Source organism: Puma concolor, chromosome E1 (genome assembly GCF_028749965.1).
Source record: "Puma concolor isolate L17-30 chromosome E1, mPumCon1.1.hap2, whole genome shotgun sequence".
Lineage (NCBI taxonomy): Eukaryota > Metazoa > Chordata > Mammalia > Carnivora > Felidae > Puma > Puma concolor.
In genome coordinates this window covers 9,093,412-9,115,602 of record NC_141680.1, presented here as the reverse complement: position 1 = coordinate 9,115,602, position 22,191 = coordinate 9,093,412, and the positions used below count along the sequence as shown (strand labels likewise).

The 22,191-nt window shown below is 50.9% G+C and overlaps 1 protein-coding gene across 2 annotated transcripts in view; it reads left to right on the top strand.

The window, feature by feature from the left end:
• PMP22 (peripheral myelin protein 22) overlaps window positions 1-22,191 on the top strand; it is a 32,994-nt gene that overhangs the window by 4,711 nt on the left and 6,092 nt on the right. For both annotated transcript variants that reach the window (XM_086686074.1, XM_086686073.1), the window contains exons 2-4: window positions 239-350; window positions 1,729-1,828; window positions 18,593-18,733. In XM_086686074.1, the coding sequence (XP_086542200.1) occupies window positions 273-350; window positions 1,729-1,828; window positions 18,593-18,733 (319 nt within the window). In that variant the 5' untranslated portion in view covers window positions 239-272. The remainder of the gene's footprint in view (window positions 1-238; window positions 351-1,728; window positions 1,829-18,592; window positions 18,734-22,191) is intronic.

Below are 22,191 nucleotides of genomic sequence, written 5' to 3'. Positions count from 1 at the left end.
CCCCGCGGGCTGCCGGGCGGGGATGCTGCGGCCGGCTGCTGCCCTCTCTCGGCCCGCCGCCGGGAGGCGTGCGGGCGCCGCGACCCGGGCCGGGCGCGCAGCCAGGCCCCTGCATTCCGCCGGCGCGGGGACCCTCCCTCCGCGCGCTCCTCCCTCCCTCCCTCCCTCCCTCGCTCGCTCGCCCGCCCGGGCCAGTTGGTTGGGCCTCACGTCCAGCTTCGGCTCTCTTTCCCGGCAGGCAGGAACTCCGCTGAGCACAACCAGCCGCCAGAATGCTCCTCTTGTTGCTGGGCATCATCGTCCTCCACGTCGCAGTGCTCGTGCTGCTCTTCGTCTCCACGATCGTCAGCGTGAGTGCCCGGCGGGCAGCGGGGAGGTGGGCGCGGGCGGGGCACCCGGACCTCCCCCCCCCACCCCCACCGCCCAGGGCTCGGGCCTCCCGGGCCGCGATTCCTCCAGGTCCGCGCCGCGTCGTGATTTGCAAACGACGTGAAAGTCTCGGGCGGCCCCCGGGGCGTTTTTGCAGTTTCTGGCAGGCTGCCCCCTTTCAGTTGTTTGGAGAAAACCCGAGCAGATTCAGGGGTAGGAGGGAGGCGATCGCCAGACTAGGTGAGCGGCGCAGGCCTCCATTTAAGCCAAATAATTTCAGTGCAGAGACCTCAGGGTTTCCCGACCTTCATTTGATAAAATTGCAGGGTTTGTTTTTTTTTTTTTTTTTTTTTTTTTTTTTTGCGCCGTAGGTTCCTTGAGGAAGGAAGTGGAGTATTTATGAAGGTTTGTTTTTCTCCACATGTCATGGAACACCCTTTAGAGCTGGAAATGGGAAGGTTAAAATAGGCTCTTCCGGAAAAGAGTTCACAGCCCCCGGTCTGCTTTGTGATGTGGGCATAGCACCTTCCACTCTAAAGCCTCCTCTGTATGAACACAGAGCGTGAGTGGGGAAGGGGCAGAGAGAGAGGGAGAGAGGGAGAGAGGGAGACGCAGAATCCCAAGCAGGCCCCAGGCTCTGAGCTGTCAGCACAGAACCCCACTCGGGGCTGGAAGTCAGGAACCTTGAGATCACGACCTGAGCCAAAGTCAGACGCTTAACCGGCTGAGCCACCCAGGCGCCCCTGCTGTGGTTTTAACTTCTTAACGTGAGGCGTATCCCAGACGTGATATTCTTGTCCGTTTCCAAGGTTGAGAAATATGTCAGAGTGAGAGATTGTGATGTTGGGGATCTTGGATTGTTTCATCGTTTGTAAGCATTTTTACAACCTCTTAATCTTGTGGGATTGATAGGAATTAGGAGCCAGGAGACAGGCTCAGAGAGGCAGTAGCTTGGGGGAGCGACACCCAGGAGATCCGGGGTGAGGAGAGCCGGCTTGAATGCAGGTGTCCTGGCTTGAGTTCATGGCTCCTTCTGCTATAGGACATACTTCTGCACGTACTAGCTTGTGTGCGTGCGTGTGTGTGTGTGTGTGTGTGAGTGAGTGAACTTTTCTGTTCACAAAGTGCTTTTCATTTGTGAAACGCTGGCCCTCCGCCCAACACCATGTCTGAGCCAGACCCCCACCTCTCTCCTTTCCCCAGCGTGACTGTGGCCTCTGGCTGGGCCACCCTGGGCAGGGCAGGGGCAGGCCAGGTAGACGGGCAGATGAGGCCGCTCTTGCCTTCCCTTCCCCTTTCTCTCCCCTTCCCTTCGCTCCTCACCACCCTGTCTGATCGAAGATGTCTGGTTCTTTCTAGCAATGGATCGTGGGCAATGGACATGCAACTGACCTCTGGCAGAATTGTAGCACCTCTTCTTCTGGAAACGTCCACCACTGCTACTCATCGTCAGCAAATGGTGAGACTGGGTCTTTGCTCCATATTTCTCAGTCCAGACCTGGAAACCCTTGTTCTTGGAAGACGCAGCTCAAAAGTTGTTGCTGGGGTGGGGCAGAATGCAATAGGGGACCGGGGATCCGAGACAGGAGAAAGGCAGAAGTTTCCCTGGCTAACCTAAGACCCCGGCTCTCACTGCACATGATCTCTCCCCGGAAAGATGCCCTAGAAAGCACAGTGCTTCTTGTCAGCAAAGAAACGTGGGCACAGATAAGCCATAAATGTGGCACCATGGCAGGACCTTAGACAGACCCAGTTGGGTCTTCTGACCCCACTGGTATCTTTGCTTTGGTGGCTGTCTCTATCCAGAAAGGTCCTGCCACTTCCTGTTTCAGTGACGGTCCCAGGGGGTAGTTGGGCCAGCTTTTGGTCCCCCGTTGGCAAGACTGCTTTTCGAGGTCGTGGGCCTCAGTGGTGATGCCATTTGGCATTCCAACCTTTGGGTGTTTCCTTGCGGCAAGATGGCGACTCGAAGCTATTTGCAAAAGGCTAAACGCAAGCCTAGGAATGCCCTTCATGCGGAGGACTGTGTTTCTCCTTTGTCCTCGGTATCATTGCTTGTGAGATATTTGAAGCGGGGCTTACTTGGATTCCAGTTAAGAGATAATTGGCAGTGAGGGACCCTCTAGACACCTCCTGTACTCAGAGGAGTGCTCAGACGCAGGGGCCCCCCGCATCTTTGGATGCGGAGAGGCAGCGGTAAACGGGGTGCCTTCTCTGGGGTGGCTGGGTGCTGTTGAGTGTCACTGTGGACCCTGAAAGGGACCCTAGTGCTTGGTGTTGAGGACATCGTGGGCTGGGCTTGGCATGGGCCCGTGCTCCAAAGGATACGTCCCCAGCCTGGAGAGGGAAGTCGCTGTAGGATTTGACAAAGCTTTCCTGACATCCCGGGTTTCAAAAGACCGAGCAAGGACAGCCTCCGTTGTTGCTGAAGCTACTCATGATCTAGTATTTCCGTTGGAGATGTTACAACTGCTGACAGAGACCAGTTTGGGTCCAGCTCCATTAAGCAGGCAGGGAAGGGGCCCTCCGCTCTGGCTTTTGCACGGTGCACAAGCTTTGTGTCCCTGCGGGCTCCACACCCAGTAACCCCAAGCTGTCACTGAAGCATTGCAAACCCACATCTCGAACCTCTGTATGAAGAGAAACTTCTAGAACACTTATGGGAGAGTGTCTGTGGGGGAAGGATCGGAGAGGAGTAGAAAACCCTGCTTTATGTTTTCGCTTTCCCCCGGGGGTGGGGGGCGGGGCGAAAACAGAAAGGCCTCCGTCCTCATGGACGTGAGCAGCCCCGAATCTTTTCTCGGAGTGCGTGAAGGATATTGGATGAAAAACATCCTAGACGGGGCGCAGCGCGTTTGCATGGTGAGTTGACAGCCGAGTAACTGAAATGAAATACTCGTGCATGCCTGAGAATGTGGTGATAGCCCTGTTTGCCCCCAAAGCCACAGCATCCGGTGCCCGCCCCCCCCAGGATCTGGTTCAAGTTCTCTGAAGACTCCAGATGGGTGGCGCCCCCGCTCACTACTGACACCTGGTGGTCACCAGTGGTGACGCGGCCCCAGAGAGTGGTTTTTCCCCAGGCCTCCCCAGGTGTCAAATGCCACTCGGGGTTGGCGTGAAATCCTGGACTCTGACGTCCGGACGGGGGCAGTGGCTCAGCTGTCTAGACTGCGCTCCAGCCGTGCATGGGAAGGAGGGCAGCCTTCACCTCGGGGCCGGTTGCTGACCCCGGGTGCTGCACTTGACCTGGTTGTGAATGGCTGTCATCTCCGGCCAGCAGCCCATCTCGTGTTATTTTCAGCAGGCCCCTTCTCGTCTCTCATTTGGCTCCTGATGTGCCAAGCTCGCCTCTTGGGTCCGTTCACGACAGCTTTGGGGTCTTTCGCGTGGGTTCCAAGTCCACGTGGTCGCTTTCCGAGGGTCACCCGGGAGGCTGCCTTTTCCCCTGCGCCTGCCTTCTCAGATGTTTTGAGGGATTTGGGCTTCTTCGAAGTTAGACGTTTCCATGGAAGCTTCCCCAGTAGTTGTTATCTCCGCTGACGGCTCCCTGGCCGGTCAGCCTGTGTTACGACTTCAGCTCTGACCAGGGGCGGGGGATCCTCTGGGCCTCCTGTGCTTTGCCGATCGAGTTTAACAATTTCCGAGGCAAGCCACAGACGCAAAGATCTGCAGTTACAAACATTAGACTGCCTTGATGAATGAACTGAGATGTGCGTTTGTGCTCAGGCTGTTCCAAACATCCTCTGGGATGAGGTCCTCCAAAGTGATTTGTTACCGAGAGCGACAAATCGCTAAGTATGTTACAGGCGCATTAGGTGAAAATGTGTCGGTTGACCTGACTGGCTGGCTTTTACCGGAGGGACTTGAGTTTGTACGTGCGGTGCCCGGGGCATGACATCTGCCCCTCCTTTTCTGTGTGAACGGTGCCCCCTGCCGCGTGAACCTCATGGAGGTCAACCAGCTGGGTTGTATAGTCTGAGGGAGAAGTCTTAGATCTTTCCGTCAAGCTACCTCTTGCTATGAGAAGTGGTTTTAACTGTCTTACCTGCCTTCTCATTTTCTGAATTCGTTTCCATACCTTCTGGGTCCATCCTTAACTTGGCTGCAGGTGAGGGGCGGGAAGAACCTTAGGGGGGACCTGTTCATCATGACCTTGTATTGACGGCCTCCCCGGGCCCAGGGAATACGAGCACTTGGAAATGGTGGACCTTGCCCTTGAGGGGCCTGAGCCTCTCTGAGGAGCCAGCAGATAAGTGTGGGGGGGGGGGGGCGTGAATCACTGGGAAGGCAGCATAGGCCAGATGCCCAAGGAGTGGGGGCAGGCAGACAGCGCCAGAGTTCAAGGGAGGAAGTCTCGTGTGGGAGGTGGAATCTGATCCATCCTCCAGAGGATGGGCAGGATTTAAATAAATACAGGCAAGGAGGAGGATATCCCTACCGAGGCAATGACGTGACCCGCAGCAAGGGGACAGCAGTGCAGGGGACGTGTTGGATCCGTCGGCTAGTATTCGGATGAGGATTAAAATTGACTGCAATGTAACAGCACCTCTTCAAGTGGCCGTGGCTTCCGCAAGACAGTTTCCTTTCTCTCGGGAAGTCGGCGGCCTGAGAAGAGAGAGCTACGGCGCTTTCGTGAAGTTGTCAGAGACCCAGGCACTTTCTAGCTCTTTCCTTTGCTGCTCTCTCTTGAATGTGGTCCTCATCCTCATGGTCGCAAGGGCTGCCGATGCTCCAGCCATCTCATCCAGGCTTCAAGCGATAGGGCGGAGAAAGGAGGAGGAGAATGTGTGCCCTTCCCTTTCCATGGAATGTCTCCAGAGAGACCTCACTCACACTGCTGTGTGTGTTCTTTTACAGGAACTTAGTCACACAGCCACACCTAGTTACCAGGGAGGCTGAGGATGTAGTCACTTGGCCTCGTGGGAAGCACGGCTTCTCGATTCCTAGAAATTTAACAGCAAGCACTCCCCGTAAGCCTGGCTTGAAACACTTCTCTCCGGGGCTGTGACCTTTCCCCCCTCTGTACCCCGTCATACTCTTTACCATAGCTCTGCTGGGTCCTAGGCAGTTTCTGGGCAGAGCCCCGGTATTTTAGGATTATTCAAATATTTCCTCCTTCCTGTATCCTGGGCTCTAAGAGCCGCATCGGCCGTTCTCAGAGAGATCCACATTGGAAAGCGTGCGACCTTTGGGCTTTCCTCTTGTTCTCCCCACCTCCAGTCCCTAAGTCTCCTCGTTTCATCATGTCTCTCGGATCTGTGTTTCCTTCCAGCCTGGCCTCCTCTCCTGACCTTCCAGATCTGCATATGCAGCCTCCTTCTAGATGGTTCCACTGGGATGTCTCAGGGGCATCCCCGAACCAGTCAGTCTCCATTCTCCTCCACTTGGACAATTCCTAGTATTTTAGAGAATGCTGCTAACGTCTGCAGCCCGTGTGGATGTGTTTCCTTCTGGTTCCTCAGCCTGCCCTCCCCCCCCCCCCCCCCCCCCACCGGGCGCTGGCTGTTTCCTTGCGGGTCGCCACGCCTGCAGGACTTATCAGAGCCACCGAGGCTGCCCCCTAACCCGTCACCTTGCTTATTTCTTTATAACTCAGTTTTCACACCCAATCCAGGGTGACATTTTAAAAAAATACAAAGCCGGCCCTGTCACTCTCGATCTCAAGCCTTTCAGAGGGCCCGTCCTTGGCCGTAAACTTCAGATGGAAATCTTTACTAAATCCCATAGGAATCTACCTGAATGGACCCATTCCCTTGAAACCTCATCTCCTGGAATTTTCTGCCTTCTCTTAGTTCCTTGATCATGAACTTCCCACCTCCGCGCCCCCCCCCCCCCGCCCCCCCCGCCTTTCTCCCTTCCCCTGTTTTCTCGTGTGCAGCTACTGCCTGGCTGCCTGCCATATACCAGATACTGTTGTAGACAGCAAGGATGTAAGAATGAACAAAAGCTTGCATTTTACTGGGCGAAACAGCCAATAAGCATGAATAAATTTGGGGGCAGGGATCGGACCTCCAACGAGAAGGAAAACAGGGTAACGTGTAACGAGGGAACGGAGGCGTCGTGCGGGCGTGACCCCTTGGGGGTGACCGGGAGTCAGCCACAGGAGCATCTGGGGCCGATTCGAGGCAGAGGGGACCATCTCGTGTAGGAAAGGGGCCTGGCAGCATTGAGGGACAGAGGGCAGGCCGATCTGGTCCTTCTAGAGCCTAATAAACAGTTTGGCGCCTATAAGTGCATTTGTAAATTTTTTTTTTGATGTTTATTATTTTTTTTTGAGAGAGAGAGAGACAGGCAGGGCATGAGCAGGGGAGGGGCAGAGAGAGAGAGAGGGAGACACAGAATCCGAAACAGGCTCCAGGCTCCGAGCTGTCAGCACAGAGCCCGACGCGGGGCTCGAACTCACGGGCCGTGAGACCGTGACCTGAGCCGAAACCAAGAGTCGGACGCGTAACCGACTGAGCCACCCGGGTGCCCCGTGTGTGTGCAGTTTGAAAGAAGGGGCCCATGCTCGACACGAAAGCATGAAGGCAAAAAGTCAGGCCCTCCTGCAGTCTGTCCCCCGGAGCCTCCGTCGTCCCCTCCGGTGTATAAGGAAGGATGCCGCACACAGGTGCCCCCTTTTGCCAGTGACCCCGGGCTGGCCTCCTGCACCAGAGTGTGGGCTGGGGCCAGCATCGCAAGCTAAGAAAATGAGCCCTCGATGCTTTTCCTTTCCCTGCCAAGCAACGACGGCCACAATAAATTCGTGGCAGTCAAGCTCGTGGGCGGCATTCGATGGATGCTTTGCGTTGAGAATTAGAACAATCTAAGCCTCGCCAGTCTCCGAGGCCCCCCCAGCCTGAGCCTCTCGGGGGCACTCGTTCTCTGGGTCTTTTCGACGGTTCCAGACCTATCCATCTGGTGGCATCGTCATTCCGGCGAGGGCATCGGAGCATTTCCTCGTCTGCGGCTCGGTGCTTGGGCAGATTTTAGAGGACACCGGAGGCCCTCTGCCCTTACGGGGTCGTGTTTTGCAATTTAAAATCTTTGTGGCTCCGTGGACCAACCCACAATCTCTGCCCAAGTAATGGCTCTCGCTTTTACAGGCCCGTGTGGGTTGCCAAGGCCCTGGCGGGAAGGGAGCGGCCGGGGTGGGGGAGGTGGTGCCGTAATGCTGACGTTTCAGCCCCCGGAGCTCCCCGTCGGCCGCCAGCATCCAGGAGTTAATTCCGAATGCGTGTGCAAACCCGCGCCTGAGCCACGTGGCCCTTGACGCTCACAGTCTTCGCTTCTGGAACAAAAATTTAAGTTGCGTTCCCAGGATTTCCGCAGGGTCGAGAAGGCGTCTCTCTTGCATCTGGGGAGCAGGGCCTGGCCGTACTGTGGCGCGAGGTTGTGGGCGTGGGTTTTCGGTGCCCGAGAGAAGGATGTCTGGCGAGAAGTCTCCGGAGCATGTCATCCATCGTGGGCACGCACGGGCACTCCCAGTGTTGGGCAGGACTTGGGAGATCAAGCCCGCCCCTCTCCCGCCGCACCTCACTTCAGGCCCCACTCCAGTACGCCCGCCACACGCGCATCCTGCCCGTGATGGGGAACTCACTACCTTTCAAGAGAACCTCTTGCATTTTCCAAGCGCTGACAGCAGCATCCTTTCATTTAGTTTTTGAATGTACCGAGCACATCCTGTGTATCAGGCGCTGTTCCACAAACCAGCCCCACAGACCGAACCAGAAAGACCACGTCTCTGTTTTAGTGGGGCGCACGGGTCCTTGGGGGAGGCACAGAATAGACAATAAACGAGGGCGGGGAGTGGAAAGGACCCTGTAGGAGACGGGATGGTGGCCTCGAAAGTCACCCACGGCGGGGGAGGCTGGTTACGGAAAGGCCTCTTTCTTGCCCTCTCGTGGACAGACTTCAAGACCTGTCACGTGAAGGACCACAGGGAGAATATTCCAGGAGGTCATGGCAAGGGGGCAAGACCCTGAGGCGGGGAGGAGTCCGGCGTGACTGAGCGTGCTGGCTGGACGAAGGGGAGTGAGGTGATGGGGGGAGAGGGGCTTGGGGGGCCCCAGAGGCCACAGACTGAGAAGGACAAGTGAGACACCATTGAAAGATCTTAAGCAGAAGAGGGGCGGGATTCGATTTGTTTCGAGGGCTCAGGCTGGCCGTTAGGTTGAGAGTAGGGATTGGCGGCCAGGCACTGGGATCCAGAAGTCTGTAGCTCACGGCAGAGGGCCGGGCTGGAAGATTCGTCAAGTACCACCTGTAGAGGGTAGGCACCCAGCCTCTCCTTGTCCCTCTGGAGCTGGGGTGGTGCGTGGGCTTGCCAGGTGGGCGGGCAGAGAATCGGGGAAGCTCACACCGTGCTCCCTCTTCCCTGTCCAGCTTCCGTGAATTTAAACCTACAGAAAGGCCGTAGGATCATTTAAATCGCGAGAGAGAGTTCAAACATGCCATTGACCCTCTCCGCACCCCTCCCCGTGTGTGTCCAAGTTGAAAACCCAGTAGCCTGGGCATCTTGCCTTTTGTCTGCACCGGGCCTGCCTCTGACCAACTGGGAATCTGGGGCAGGTGCCCTGGGTGCCGAATAGAGTGAGCATGGAAAGGCAGCTACCACGTCGTGTCCCAGAGCGTCTTCACGTTCCGGGTATACTTGTGACATGGTGGGGGAGTGTCCAGAGTGGAGGTGACCTTTGAGCTGGGCCTTGGACGTTGGGGAGAATTTCAGTAGGCGTGCAGGGGAGAGAAGGACGTCGTGCTAGGTGACAGAGGGCCATCACCACGATTGATGGGGTACGGGCTCTGTTCTAGCTCTTGACCGCCACGATGCTTGGCCTTTTCGAAAAGGCTTTAGGAATCAAAAGGAGAGGGGGCTTCTGGCTATTATTTTGCAGAGAAAGCCTTTCAGACCCAAAGATCCTGCAAACAACCCGGGCATCCCCCTCACCCCTTACACACTCCTGGCTAATCGGAGACTACAGCTCACGCACAATGCCTTTCTGTCCCCCCGCTGCCATTTTCTCTGGCCAAACCCAACATTTCCAAGTGGTCCGCTCTAAAAAAAAAAAAAAAAAATTTTTTTCTGATAAGTCCATTGGCAAAATCGGAGAAACACTAAAAGCTAAGGGCTGCTTCTTTGATGGCAAGAATTCTCTTAGCCTTTAACGTTTCGTTGTAGGTTGTAATTAACATCCGAGGGGGGAGATGAACGTACTTGATCGTGGAACCCGTCCCTTGTTTCTGTTTTTTTAGTCAACCGGTGGGTAAGTGGTCCCACAACAATTCTCTTTTTTTTTCCTTTTAATATTTATTTATTTATTTTGAGAGAGGGGGAGAGGCGGAAGGAGAGAGAGGGAGAGAGAGCACAATAAATCTTCGAGGGACAGAGCCTAGCCTCACCTGATCCCGTAGTTTCCAGACTTTTCCAGCCGGAGCATTTTCCAAAGGAAACCTAAGCCGCCTTAAGTGTTTGCGGGTATCCTGTGTGATATTACGTTCCCTTTTGGAGCCCAAGGTCTCGTTAGCAGAATGAAACTGTGGTCTCAGACCCCAGTTTGAGTGGTTCCTCTGTCCACCCCTGAGCCAGTTAATGAGGCTTAAGCAGGAACACCTTCACCCGAAGTTTCTTTCCACCTGCTTGACATGGGCATGTTCGCTAGTTTGTTCTAATTAACAGGCCCCCACGATTCCATATTGGGCGATTCTGTATCCTCTTGTGTGGGTGTAGACCCCCCCCACCGCCCGCCAGGGTGTAGACCCACGCGGGGGGCCGTGCACGTGCTCCAGCGGGTGGGTGAAGCCTTAAGGGCAAAGGCCACGTTGTTCAGGATAGAGGCCCCTCGGCGTGTCAGCGATTCCTGGAGTGGCATTCTTAGTGACCAACGACGACAATGGCAATTTGTGTGGTGGCCGTGGGCGGGGCGGTCTGAGGGCGCAGAGCCCGGCCTTGTTGGTCACGTGCTGTTGCGAACAGCCCAGCCTTATGCCCAGGTGTGCACGTGCCTGTCTTACCTCTTGCATTTGGGATCTAGCCCCTCTGGTGGCCTCTTCCTTGGAGGCTTTGTTTCTTTCACGGCCTCCCCGGTGTGCGCTCTGACTTTCCCTCAGCTGTCTGTCCTCTCCCTGCCAAGAAAACCTGTTCTCTCGATGGAAACAGAAAGCGTTTGTGCCTCGCTCAGAGAGGGACCCCGGGGGGGGGGGGGGGGGGACAGGGGACGAGAGGGGCAGGGGACTGACTCTGTGCCGGTAATGAAAGCCGCAGAAAGGCCCAGATGATCTGGTGCTTTGAAAAGCGCCTCATCCTTTCTGAGCCCGTAACTCACTGGACTCCAGGTCCCGGCTAAGAATACAGCTGCGGGGGCAGATGTATTTCCTTCATTGCTTAGCTGCCCCGGCAGCAGGAATCTGACCTTGAAGCGAGCTTTGATCGCGGAGTAACTCAAGCTTGCCCTTCTCTGCCGGGGACGCTGGGTCGGCCTGCCTCCGCGGCCCACATCCGCAACCTGTCCAAAAGCTCTTGGACGCGGCACTCTCATTAGAACCAGGTCTCCAAAGAGTTTTTAGGGCTTTAAATCCCTGTGCTCTGCCCCAAACGCTGTCGCCGGAGTTCTGCCAGGATTTACCGGGTATCCGCTTGGGGGCCAGCCACCGAGTGAGGAAGACCGTGGGTGCCCAACGTGGGCTCAACTTGCAGTTTGAGAGACAGCGTGTCCCCGCGCTGGGGCCGGGATGGGGGTGCGGATCTGTCACTTGGCCTGTTGGCCTGACGTTAGGCGTGCTCCGTATAAATCGGGCTTTCTGTCTGACATCGATCCGTCATCGATAGCTCTGTGCCTTATACCAGATGTCCCTCCACCCTAAGCATGATTTCCTGTACGTCTGATTGGCTTTGCGATAGCAGAGCTTGGCCACGTAGAGGCTGCGGGCCGGACCTGGCCCACCGCTCCCTGATTTTGTACGTAAGGCCTCGTCAGATGAAACGTACACATTGGCCAAGACCGATTTGGTGCTGAGATGGCAGAGCCCGATGGTTGCTGCCGAGACCGTACGTGTGACCTGCAAAGCCAACAATATCGACCGTCTGACTCTTTACAAATAGTCTGTGGAACTCTGAGCTGAAAGTGACATATTCTGGAGTGATGTCAACGTTGTTCCAGGATACTTTGGAGTTCTGGTTGGTCCCCTAATAAAATGGCTGGTGTGAGCCCTGTGGTCCTCCCCTTATCGTGACTGGAGTCACCCGGATGGAGGTACCCCCAGAACCCTGGAACAGTCTGTAAATGCTTACTTACCCTGATCTTCAACATCAGCTTTTTTTTTTTTTTTTTAAAGTTTATATATTTATTTTGAGACAGAGCGAGAGAGAGCATGAGTTGGGTAGGGGCCAGAGAGAGCATGAGTAGGGTGGGGACAGAGAGAGCGTGAGTAGGGTAGGGGCAGAAACAGAGGGAGAGAGAATTCTAAGCAGGTTCTGTGCTGCCAGCACAAAGCCTGACATGGGGCTTGAACTCATAAACCATGAGATCATGACCTGAGCCGAGATCAAGAGTCAGACGCTTAACTGACTGAGCCACTCAGGCACCCCAACATCGGCTTTTTATTTTTTTTATTTTTTTATTTTTTTATTTTTTTTTTAAATTTTTTATTCAACATTTACTTATTTTTGGGACAGAGAGAGACAGAGCATGAACGGGGGAGGGGCAGAGAGAGAGGGAGACACAGAATCGGAAACAGGCTCCAGGCTCTGAGTCATCAGCCCAGAGCCTGACGCGGGGCTCGAACTCACGGACCGCGAGATCATGACCTGGCTGAAGTCGGACGCTTAACCGACTGCGCCACCCAGGCGCCCCAACATCGGCTTTTTAAATCGGGTTATTTGTATCGTCCTGTGACAGATCTTTTATATCGGTTTGTTTGATCCTTGCGACCGCTCTACGAGATTGTACGTCATGTTAGAGAAGAGAAATTCAGAGCCCCAAACATGGCAAGTGGTAGTGAAGGGGGGCGGTCAGCAGAAGCGGGTGACAGAGCCATCCCCTGGGCCTCTGTAACTGGACTGAATGACCGCTGGGTGGTCAGGCTTCATGTATCCTCATAGAGGATCGAACACCTGCCATGCATAGATACCTGCTCTCCATTACTGTCCGCCGTGGGTCTAGTTCAGTCCAGATGAAGGGTTCTGGCTCTGGACCAATGTCCTGTGAACTTCAGAATGCCCTCAGGACATCGTCGGCTTCCTTTGGAACAATACTGACAGGGCTCTCGAACCTTCAGCCGGCCTGTTTGGGGCTGGAACGCAAACTTCTCCCTCCTGGCTCAGCGCTGTTTTTTCCCTTCTGTCAACATGTGGCTTCTGATTTGATGGCATTTGAAGAAAGGTGAAGTCCCTTTACTCTTCGCAGGTGGAAAACCGGTCCTGTCCAGATTCCAGCCATTCTTTGAGTTTCGGAATCCTCACTTATTGGGGCCTGCGAGGTTTTCTTTACCTTCTGATCTTTTTTTTTAATTTTATTTTATTTTATTTTTTTCTTTTTTTTAAAAAAATATTTTTTTTTTCCCAACGTTTTTTATGTATTTTTGGGACAGAGAGAGACAGAGCATGAACGGGGGAGGGGCAGAGAGAGAGGGAGACACAGAATCGGAAACAGGCTCCAGGCTCCGAGCCATCAGCCCAGAGCCCGACGCGGGGCTCGAACTCACGGAACGCGAGATCGTGACCTGGCTGAAGTCGGACGCTTAACTGACTGCGCCACCCAGGCGCCCCCCTTCTGATCTTTTAAATTAGTTTCAGTTTATTCAAAGATGACATGAGAGTATTCTCTCGTATTAAAAATAAACCAACTGATAGAGATCATTTAAAAAATAGCTTTAATGGTTATTTATTTTTGAGAGAGAGAAAGAGACAGAGCACAAGTGGGGGAGGGACAGAGAGAGAAGGGTACAGAAGATATGAAGTAGGCTACCTGCTGACAGATTCTGAGCTAATTCTACAGCTCAGAGCCCGACATGGGGCTCGAACTCACGAACCGTGAGATCGTGACCTGAGCTGAATTCGGACGTCTAACCTACTGAACCACCCGGGCGCCCCCAAAACGGTACAGACCTTGACAGAAGACCAGACTCTTCTCCATTCCAGCTCTAATTCCTGGGGGCAATCATTGATATCAATCTGGCACGTCCTTGGCTCTTTTTTCAATGAACACACACACACACACACACACACACATTCACGCATGTGCATGCGCATTTACGCATATATAGTGTTTTGGTGTGTATTTACACAATGACATCATGTCGTGTATATACCTGAGTCTTTTCGTTGTCTTGAGGGCTTTTCAGTGGTTATTCATTTTCTAACTCATGATTTTTTAACTGTTGCAAAACATTCCATTGCAAGGATTTACCTTAATTTATTTCCACTCCGAAGAGTGGTACCCCAGTGAGCATCCTTATTCATTTCTCTTGGAGCCTATGTTTAAATGTCTATCCGGGGTGTAGTGATTAAACCGTGGGGTCGTGGTATTGGCATTTAAAGTTTTATTTTTTTATTATTTTTTTAAATGTTTACTTATTTACTTTGAGGGGGGGGGCACGCATCGGGGAGGGGCATACAGAGGGGGAGAGAGAAAATCCCAAGCAGGCTCCGTCCACACTACCAGCACACTATCAGCCCCCAATTCAGGGCTCAGTCCCACAAACAGTGAGATCATGACCTGAGCCAAAATCAAGAGTCAGACGCTCAACCGACTGAGCCACCCAGGCACCCTGACATTTAAAAATTCAAATGGATTCTGCCAAATTGCTGGGCACAGAACAATTATTATATTATCATCCCTCTGAACAGTACACAGACGTATCTCTCATACATGCACTCTGTTGACATGATCAATCGTCTTGATTTCAGCCAGTGTGATAGGTAAACATTGGCATCCCATCCCTTCTGGATTTCACTTGTGTTTTCCTGGTTGCTAATTAAGTTGAGCACCATCAAATATGTTTATTGGCTGTTCGTATTTCTCTTTTGTGAATCGCGTGTCTCTGTGGCTTTATAATTCTACACTGAGCCTTTTGATGCCTCTGGAATTGAATTTTGTGGATGATGTGAGCTAGAGATCTACTTGGGTGTTTTGACAAATGGATGGCCAACACCGCTTGGTATCTGTTGTATCCTTTCCCTACTGAGTTGTATGTTGTGTTTATTATATACTAAATTCACAGGTGTACTCTCAAAGTCTTAATTCTGTCCTGTTGTTTTATTTTTCTTTCATGGCTAATACCACATTGTTTGAGCTGCTAAAACTTTATAATATAAGTATAATATAAGCTTGTAGCATAAGCTATATAGTGTAATCTAATATAAATATAGTAACATAAAAATATGTATTATATAATTTATGGTTATAATCATACTATGTATACATATATAATAATACATGTATATATGTTGTATATACATATATATAATATATGTTTGATATCTGGTAGGTGATGTTCTGCCTCATTGTTTTTGTTTGTCTCGTTTTGTTTTTTCCTGTTGTTTTTGTGTTTGGTTCAACATGTTTTGGCTCTTGTTGCTCTGTTGTCCTTTAGGTAAGTTGTTAAAGCACGGTCACGTTCTGGCTGGGATATTTTTTAGGATAATATTGAACTTGTAGATTGCTTTGGGGAAAAGCAGCATCTTTATGACTTGGAGTGTTTCTGTCTGGGGACATAATATGTTTCTGTGTCTTCAGCACGTCTTCTGTGTGATTTAGTAAAATTTGTCTGCCTTATTGATTCCAATAGAACACGGATTCCCCATGTTCTTTGGATTCCCCAAAGAGCATGATTCTTTAATCAATTGTATTTTTGTCATTTTTAAACTCTATTCATCTCTGCCCTTCTCAGTAATGAGTCCATTGATTCTGGATTCATTATTCCTTTTCTAATTTCTTGAGTTGAAAGTTCATTCTTTGTCATTATTTTTTATTGTTCAGTAATTGTTCTAAGGGTGTCCATTAAATGCTAAGTATTGCTTGGGCCACCCGCCTATAGATTTGTCACGTGGTACAGCGGCACTCCTTGCTGAAGAAAGTTTTGGTTTTTGTCTCGATTTCTCTGTCCAGATACCATTTTTTAAATTTCCAATGTTATCTTGGCCAGTTTTTTTTTTTTTTTTTTAATTTTTTTTTTTTCAACATTTATTTATTTTTGCGACAGAGAGAGACAGAGCATGAACGGGGGAGGGGCAGAGAGAGAGGGAGGCACAGAATCGGAAACAGGCTCCAGGCTCTGAGCCATCAGCCCAGAGCCTGACGCGGGGCTCGAACTCACGGACCGCGAGATCGTGACCTGGCTGAAGTCGGACGCTTAACCGACTGCGCCACCCAGGCGCCCCTTGGCCAGTTTGTTTTTAATTTCTACTTTGTGTTTGCCTCAAGTTGTGCCGGTATGACTTCTGCTTCCTTTGAAATTTATTGAGACTTTTTTATGCCTGATACGGAGTGTGTAAGACTATTCCTCGTGCGTTTGAAAATAATTCACGGTCTTTGTTATCTGGATGCAAATTTCCTATATATCTACTAAGTTGAATTTGTTAGCCCTGTTATGAATAATCTCTCTGCTTCTGTGTTTTTGTTTTTGTTTTTTGCTAGTTGATTTATCTATTCCGAGAGAAGTGTGCCAAAGTCTTTCACCGTGATTGTGACTTTGTCAATATCTTCTCGTATTCCAATTATCTTTTGCTTTATACATATTCCAGGATGTGTTATTATATGCATAAAGGTTTATGACTGCCATTTCCTTATGGTAAACTGGATCTTTCTTCACTAGGAAGTATCTCTCTTTGGCCCCTTTCATCTTTTTCAACTTACTTATTTATTAAAGTTTATTTATTTGAGAGAGAGAGAGAGAGAACGCGTGTGTGCCTGCACAAGCGGGGAAGGGACAGAGAGAGTCGGGGAGAAAGAGAATCCCAAGCAGGTTCCGTACTGTCAGTGTGTGGAGCCCGATGTAGGGCTTGAACTCATGAACCGTGAGATCATGACCTGAGCAGAAATCAAGAGCCGGACGCTTCAACTGAGATACCCAGGCACCCCTCATCTTTTTCAGTTTAAATTCTGTTTGTTTTTTCTGCTGCTATGATTACTATAATTGCTTTCTTTTTGTTAATATTTGCCTGGAGCCTCTTTTAAAAATCTTTTGATTTTTCTACCATTGTTTGTTTGAGATGTATCTCTTGTCTCAGACTATAGACAGGAATTAATGTAATTCAAGGTGAAATTCTGTGTCAACGAGGGACTCGAACCCATTCACGTGTATTGTGATCGGTGATTTGACTGGACTATCTTCATGTATGTGATTTATTTATTGTACTTATGATTGAAAAGCTTCTTCTTCAACTCTGTATCTCCCAGAGCCAACCTGAGAGCTGGGCTCGCAGCAATAGATGTTCAACAAATGCTCATCGAATAACACCTTCCTTGACCCCTGGATTCTGATCTGATTTGACCACATATGGCAAAAGCCCCCCATTGTAATGGGGTTGGGACTAACGCTCAAATTATTGGTAAAAGAAGTTCTCAAGAAGGCTTTAAGTTCCCTTTTTAATTCTAAGGGATCTTTCCTCTTCGTGTAGATTTAATGTCAAAGATTTGAGGTCTTCTCGAAGTGTGAGGTCTGTTGTTAGGGGTTGGTGGGGGGTAAAGATTTCAGAACTGGGGGAGGAAATCCAGAGTACTGTTTGCATCAGCCATGCTCCCTGGGAGGGAAACTGAAGAACTGAATCACTGTTTTCAGTTCTGGATTTGGGTCTCACGTATCTTTGTGTTTCCAGACTCACCTACCAGAGTCCCGGATAATTGGCTTACTCTCGAAAAGACAGTATTCCGGCAACATTAACTTCATGGCAGGCTCACCTAGAGGGACTAAATGTGCTGGAGAAAGATGGCACCCAACCCGGGACATCTTTTTCTTACCTGAGTTGACACAGAGACTGAAAACACAAAAGAAGCCTATGTTCTGTCACAGTGAAAAGGATGCTAGACTGGAATCCAGGGCCTCTGAGGTTTGATCGTGCCCAGTTGGGCCCATCCAAACATCTCCGGAAATCTCTTTCTGTACGAAGGAGCTGGATTAGTTGATCCGGATCCGACACTTCTTCCAACCGTGTCTGGAAAAATCTTATGCTGAAACTCTGGTGACAGTTAACCCAGCCAACACCCTTAAGATTCTGCCATGATCTCTTGGTAACTCAAACCAAGTTCATCTCATTCAGTGAATGACTATAAATCATGCAGCTTTCGTAGCGTTGAGTACCGCGTTAAGCACCAGTGTGTGTTTTTCTAAGCCTTTACGAAGTAGCCAGTTACTGAGCGGAGAAGATAAGGCCCTGTGGCTTCTCCAGTTGCTTTGCCTTGTGTAGAGGAGCACCCACCCCGGTGATTTCTTTGGCACTTGGAAGAAGGGACGCGGGTGACAGGCGGGCAATGCCAAATGCGGGTCTTCGAGTAGGACACTGTAGGCTCCCTCCGTAGGCTGAACCCAGGCCGTCTCCTCTCCCTTCCTTCCGGAAATGGCACTATTTTACCATAGATGGTGAACTACAGAATTCTCTTTTCCGCCTGAAGTTTAGTCGGAAGCATGGAGATTTGATCCGAGGCTTGGTGGGGGGGGGGGGGGAGGGGGGCGAGTCAGGCATTCAACAAAGATGTGGAACTGTCATTCAGCGTCCCACCCGGTGACCTGTCGGAGCACGGGCTGCTCTGCGCTGAGGTTCATGAGTAGGGTCGAGATCGGCCAAGATCCAGCTCGGCTGAGCAAATGGGTTTTCGCTGCAGGGTCTTCTCCATCAGCATTTTCTTCCAGTTTCCTGCAGAATTGGCTTTGGCTCTGACCAGCACTGTTTGTTCTTCCCAGCCAACCCCACGATCTCCACCTCTCCTTGGGGTGGGGGGAGTGCTGATATTTTGAATGGTGGTTTTGAACTGTGCTTGGAAGACAGGGGTTCCAATTGGCAAGCCCCTGAGGGCAAGAAGAGAGCTGACGGTGGGCGGGGCTCAGAGGCGGTGGGCGGGGCTCAGACCCTTGGCGAAAAGACTGGGAAGGCGTTCAGTAGATTTTAACTGGAGTTTAGCTCCTCGTTCCGGGACGCTAGTATTTTCTTGCAGCCCTTTCTTAAAACGGCCACAAGCAAGCAGGTGTCCCCCAAGTGGATCGTCCGAGTTCAGGCTGACTTCTCCTAACCCCGGTGCCTCTCCCCTTCCAGAATGGCTGCAGTCTGTCCAGGCCACCATGATCCTGTCGATCATCTTCAGCGTTCTGTCCCTGTTCCTGTTTTTCTGCCAGCTCTTCACTCTCACCAAAGGGGGCCGGTTTTACATCACCGGAGTCTTCCAGATCCTTGCCGGTGAGTTGGGGATGACAGACTCCACGGGGGAAGCTGTTCCCGGGTCTCCAAGGCTGGGGAGTGACTGATGTTTGTGAGTCTGCACATTGGGTGGTTTTCATAAAGCACAGGGGCGCGTGTGTGCGTGTGTGTGTGTGTGTGTGTGTGTGTGTGTGTGTGTACCTACACATGCACCTTAGAATTTGAGAACTCTCTACCTCCCCAGGGAACAGGGTAGATGGGAAATAGGACTTGGGGACTCGAGAACGAAGGTCCATGACCCAGCCAGACCTAATACCGGGGACGGAGCCACGGTCTGGACACATCACCGGAGGTGAATGTTAATAAGGACAGGAGTAGAGCAAAGGCCACGCTTGAGGGTTGTATCCCTGCACGTTGCGCGAAGCCCCAAGGAACCATCCTTCCTTCAAGCGTGGAAAGTGGCCCCAGTGGGCGGCTGAGGTTGTTTTCGGATACGTGTCTCCCACCTCCAAGCAGTGGTGAAGCCACGGCACGTTCTTGCTCTCCTTTACTCCAGCTCCGGGGCTCCACTGGGCTTTGGCTTACTGTTGTCCTTCTTAGGTGTCTTCACTTTGGCACCCCCCACACGGCATCATTTCCTAACATGGGGCCATGACCACACGCGAGAGGTCTCGTTCCTCTCCTCCTTTTTTTAAAAAAATTTTCTAATGTTTGTTTATTTTTGAGAGGGAGACAGAGCGCGAGTGGGGGAGGAGCAGAGAGAGAGGGAGACACAGAATCGGAAGCAGGATCCAGGCTCTCAGCTGTCAGCACAGAGCCCGACGCGGGGCTCGAACTCACGAACCGTGAGATCAGGACCCGAGCTGCCGTCGGACGCTTACCGACTGAGCCACCCTATTCCTCTCCTCCTTAAACCACCTTCCAGTTCCCCCACTGGATAGGTTATCCGTATGTACGATGCGCAGAGTCCGAGCAGCTTCTCTTATAGAGGGTGACAGCTTCCGACTTTGTCTCTAGATTCTGGCCAGTGTCTTCCTTCACTGACTCTTCTCTTCCTGTCTATTGACTGCCAGTTGACTGAGTCAGAAGGCACTGGAGAGAATTAAGAGATGTGGTGGTGGATCCTATAATCCGTGTTAACAAGTCACACGCTCCCGGTGCACCAGAGAGCATCTATGTACTGTGAGATGTTCTAGATGCCGGCTGGCTGAGTAGGCGGAGGGCTAGGCTGTCCTCTCTTCTTTTAGTTGGTTGTCAGAATGTCCGTGGTGCTGAATCACCACCCTGTGCTCAGCGGCAGTCATTGGAGGGTTGATAACAGCCCACACGTCTTTGGTGAGTGCAGATGTAACGTCTTACCCACGGCCGTACGGTAAGACACGGGCTGAGGTTAGATGTTGATGATCTTTTCTAGAAGCCAGAGAGTACCCCTCCCCCCCCACCTTCCCTGGAAAAAGGAGGGAAATTGGACAGCTACTTCTCATGAAATACTTAAATACGGCATTCCGGTACGTGCAGTTTTAGGATGTGAAAACCAGATAGGGCTTTGCTGCTTGCATAGGTTTAGTTAGACCAAGCAAGCCAAGCTCCTAGAGTGGTGCTGGTTTTATTGAGTTACTAATTATGCGGTACGGTATCATTCCTAGGTATGTTAGAAGAAGAGTTATCAATTAGTCATTCCCGTTTCTGAAAGTAATACACAAAACTGGAACATGGTCTGGGGATTTCTTTTTTTTGGCTTACCATTTACAGTTCGATATCAAGTCGACTGATGATCATAGCTGTTGCATCAGTGGATCTGTCCTCAAGAGAGAATAATACAGACTTAGGAACCAGAACTTTCATAAAATATATATATATACACACACATACACACACACACACATATGCATATATATATGCACACACACATATATGTATATATATACACACACATATACACACACACATATATATGCATATATATGTGTGTGACACATATATATGCATATATATGTGTGTGTATATGCATATATATGTGTGTGTGTATGTGTGTGTATATATATACATATATGTGTGTGTGCATATATATATGCATGTATATGTGTGTGTGTATATGTGTGTGTATATATATATGAGACCTATACAAGGGTGTTATTTTACTGATAAACTGAGATCAGGAGAGGATAATGAATAGCCAAGGTCACCCAGCTCAAGCAGGAACAACCAGAAGCCCACACTTCCTCCGACACCACGCGGACTCGATATAGTTAGCAACCTCCTTATGGTTAGAGACAACGGAATCCGCCCGAATTGCTACAGAACGGAAAATGCAGGGCGGACACTCCACTTTTTCCAAAATATAGTTCCTCATGCACCCTCACTTCTCTGTTTTGAATCGCCTCTGAACTCGATACAAGCCTTTTAGAATGCTGCTATTTAAAAAAAACAAAAACAAAAAAACAAACGCTTGGGGCGCCTGGGTGGCTTAATCAGTTAAGCATCCAACTTCGGCTCAGGTCATGATCTCACGGTTTGTGAGTTCGAGCCCCGCGTCGGGCTCTGTGCTGACAGCTCAGGGCCTGGAGCCTGCTTTGGATTCTGTGTCTCCCTCTCTCTCTCCCCCTCCCCCACTGGCGCTCTCTCTCTGTCTCTTAAAAATAAATAAATGTAAAAAAGAAATTTAAAAAAAACCCTCTATGTCTAAAAGCACATGATTTGTTCTTCATTTCTCCCCTTCCAATGTAGCTTCTTATCTATCATGGGATCCAACATTCAGTTATCAGTTCATCAGCCTAGCGGCCCCGGTTTGAATAGAAAGTGGTGTTGGATGAGAAAAGTCAAGCCACAGGAGCGGTTGTAATCTACCAGCCCTAAGGAATGTTCTGTTCTGAACTGTTCACCCCAGTTATCGGGAGCTGAAAGCAGGTGGTCTGGGAGCCACAGGTTCCCCGCCCCACCCCCCGAACGTGGCGTTCGAACTTGATCTACAGGGTCCTCCCACTCAGGTTGAAAACTTCAAGGAGAAGAGGCTTCACTTGAAGATTTCCGAGCTTCTGCAAAGCACTGAGGCGTTTTAAGCGGAAGCCCTTGGAATATTTTCTGAGTCTCCCAATACTTTCTGTGCTGCCTCTGCCTCGCTTCCCTTGGAAGGATCCAGCTGTGGTCTTCATAGATCACACGCATGAGGGTGCAGGAAAAGCGGATGAAAGGTGTGGGGGGCTCTCGGGGCTGACTGTCGATGTAGGGAGCCATCTCTGCCTTTCTCCAGATTACACGTCTGTGTGTGCTTATTGGTCTGCCTGGTCTGCGGCCTGATTCCCTTCTGCGTGTCGTAATTAGCAGGTCTTAACATTTACGAGCTGTCTTCCCTTGATTACATACTTCGCAGGTTGGCTGCTTTTTGGGGATATAGCAACAGGTGTCTTCATCTAGTTCATTGCTTTTTTTTTTTTTTATATTAAAAACATGTTTTTTGATGTTTATTTTTGAGAGAGAGAGACAGAGCACAAGCAGGG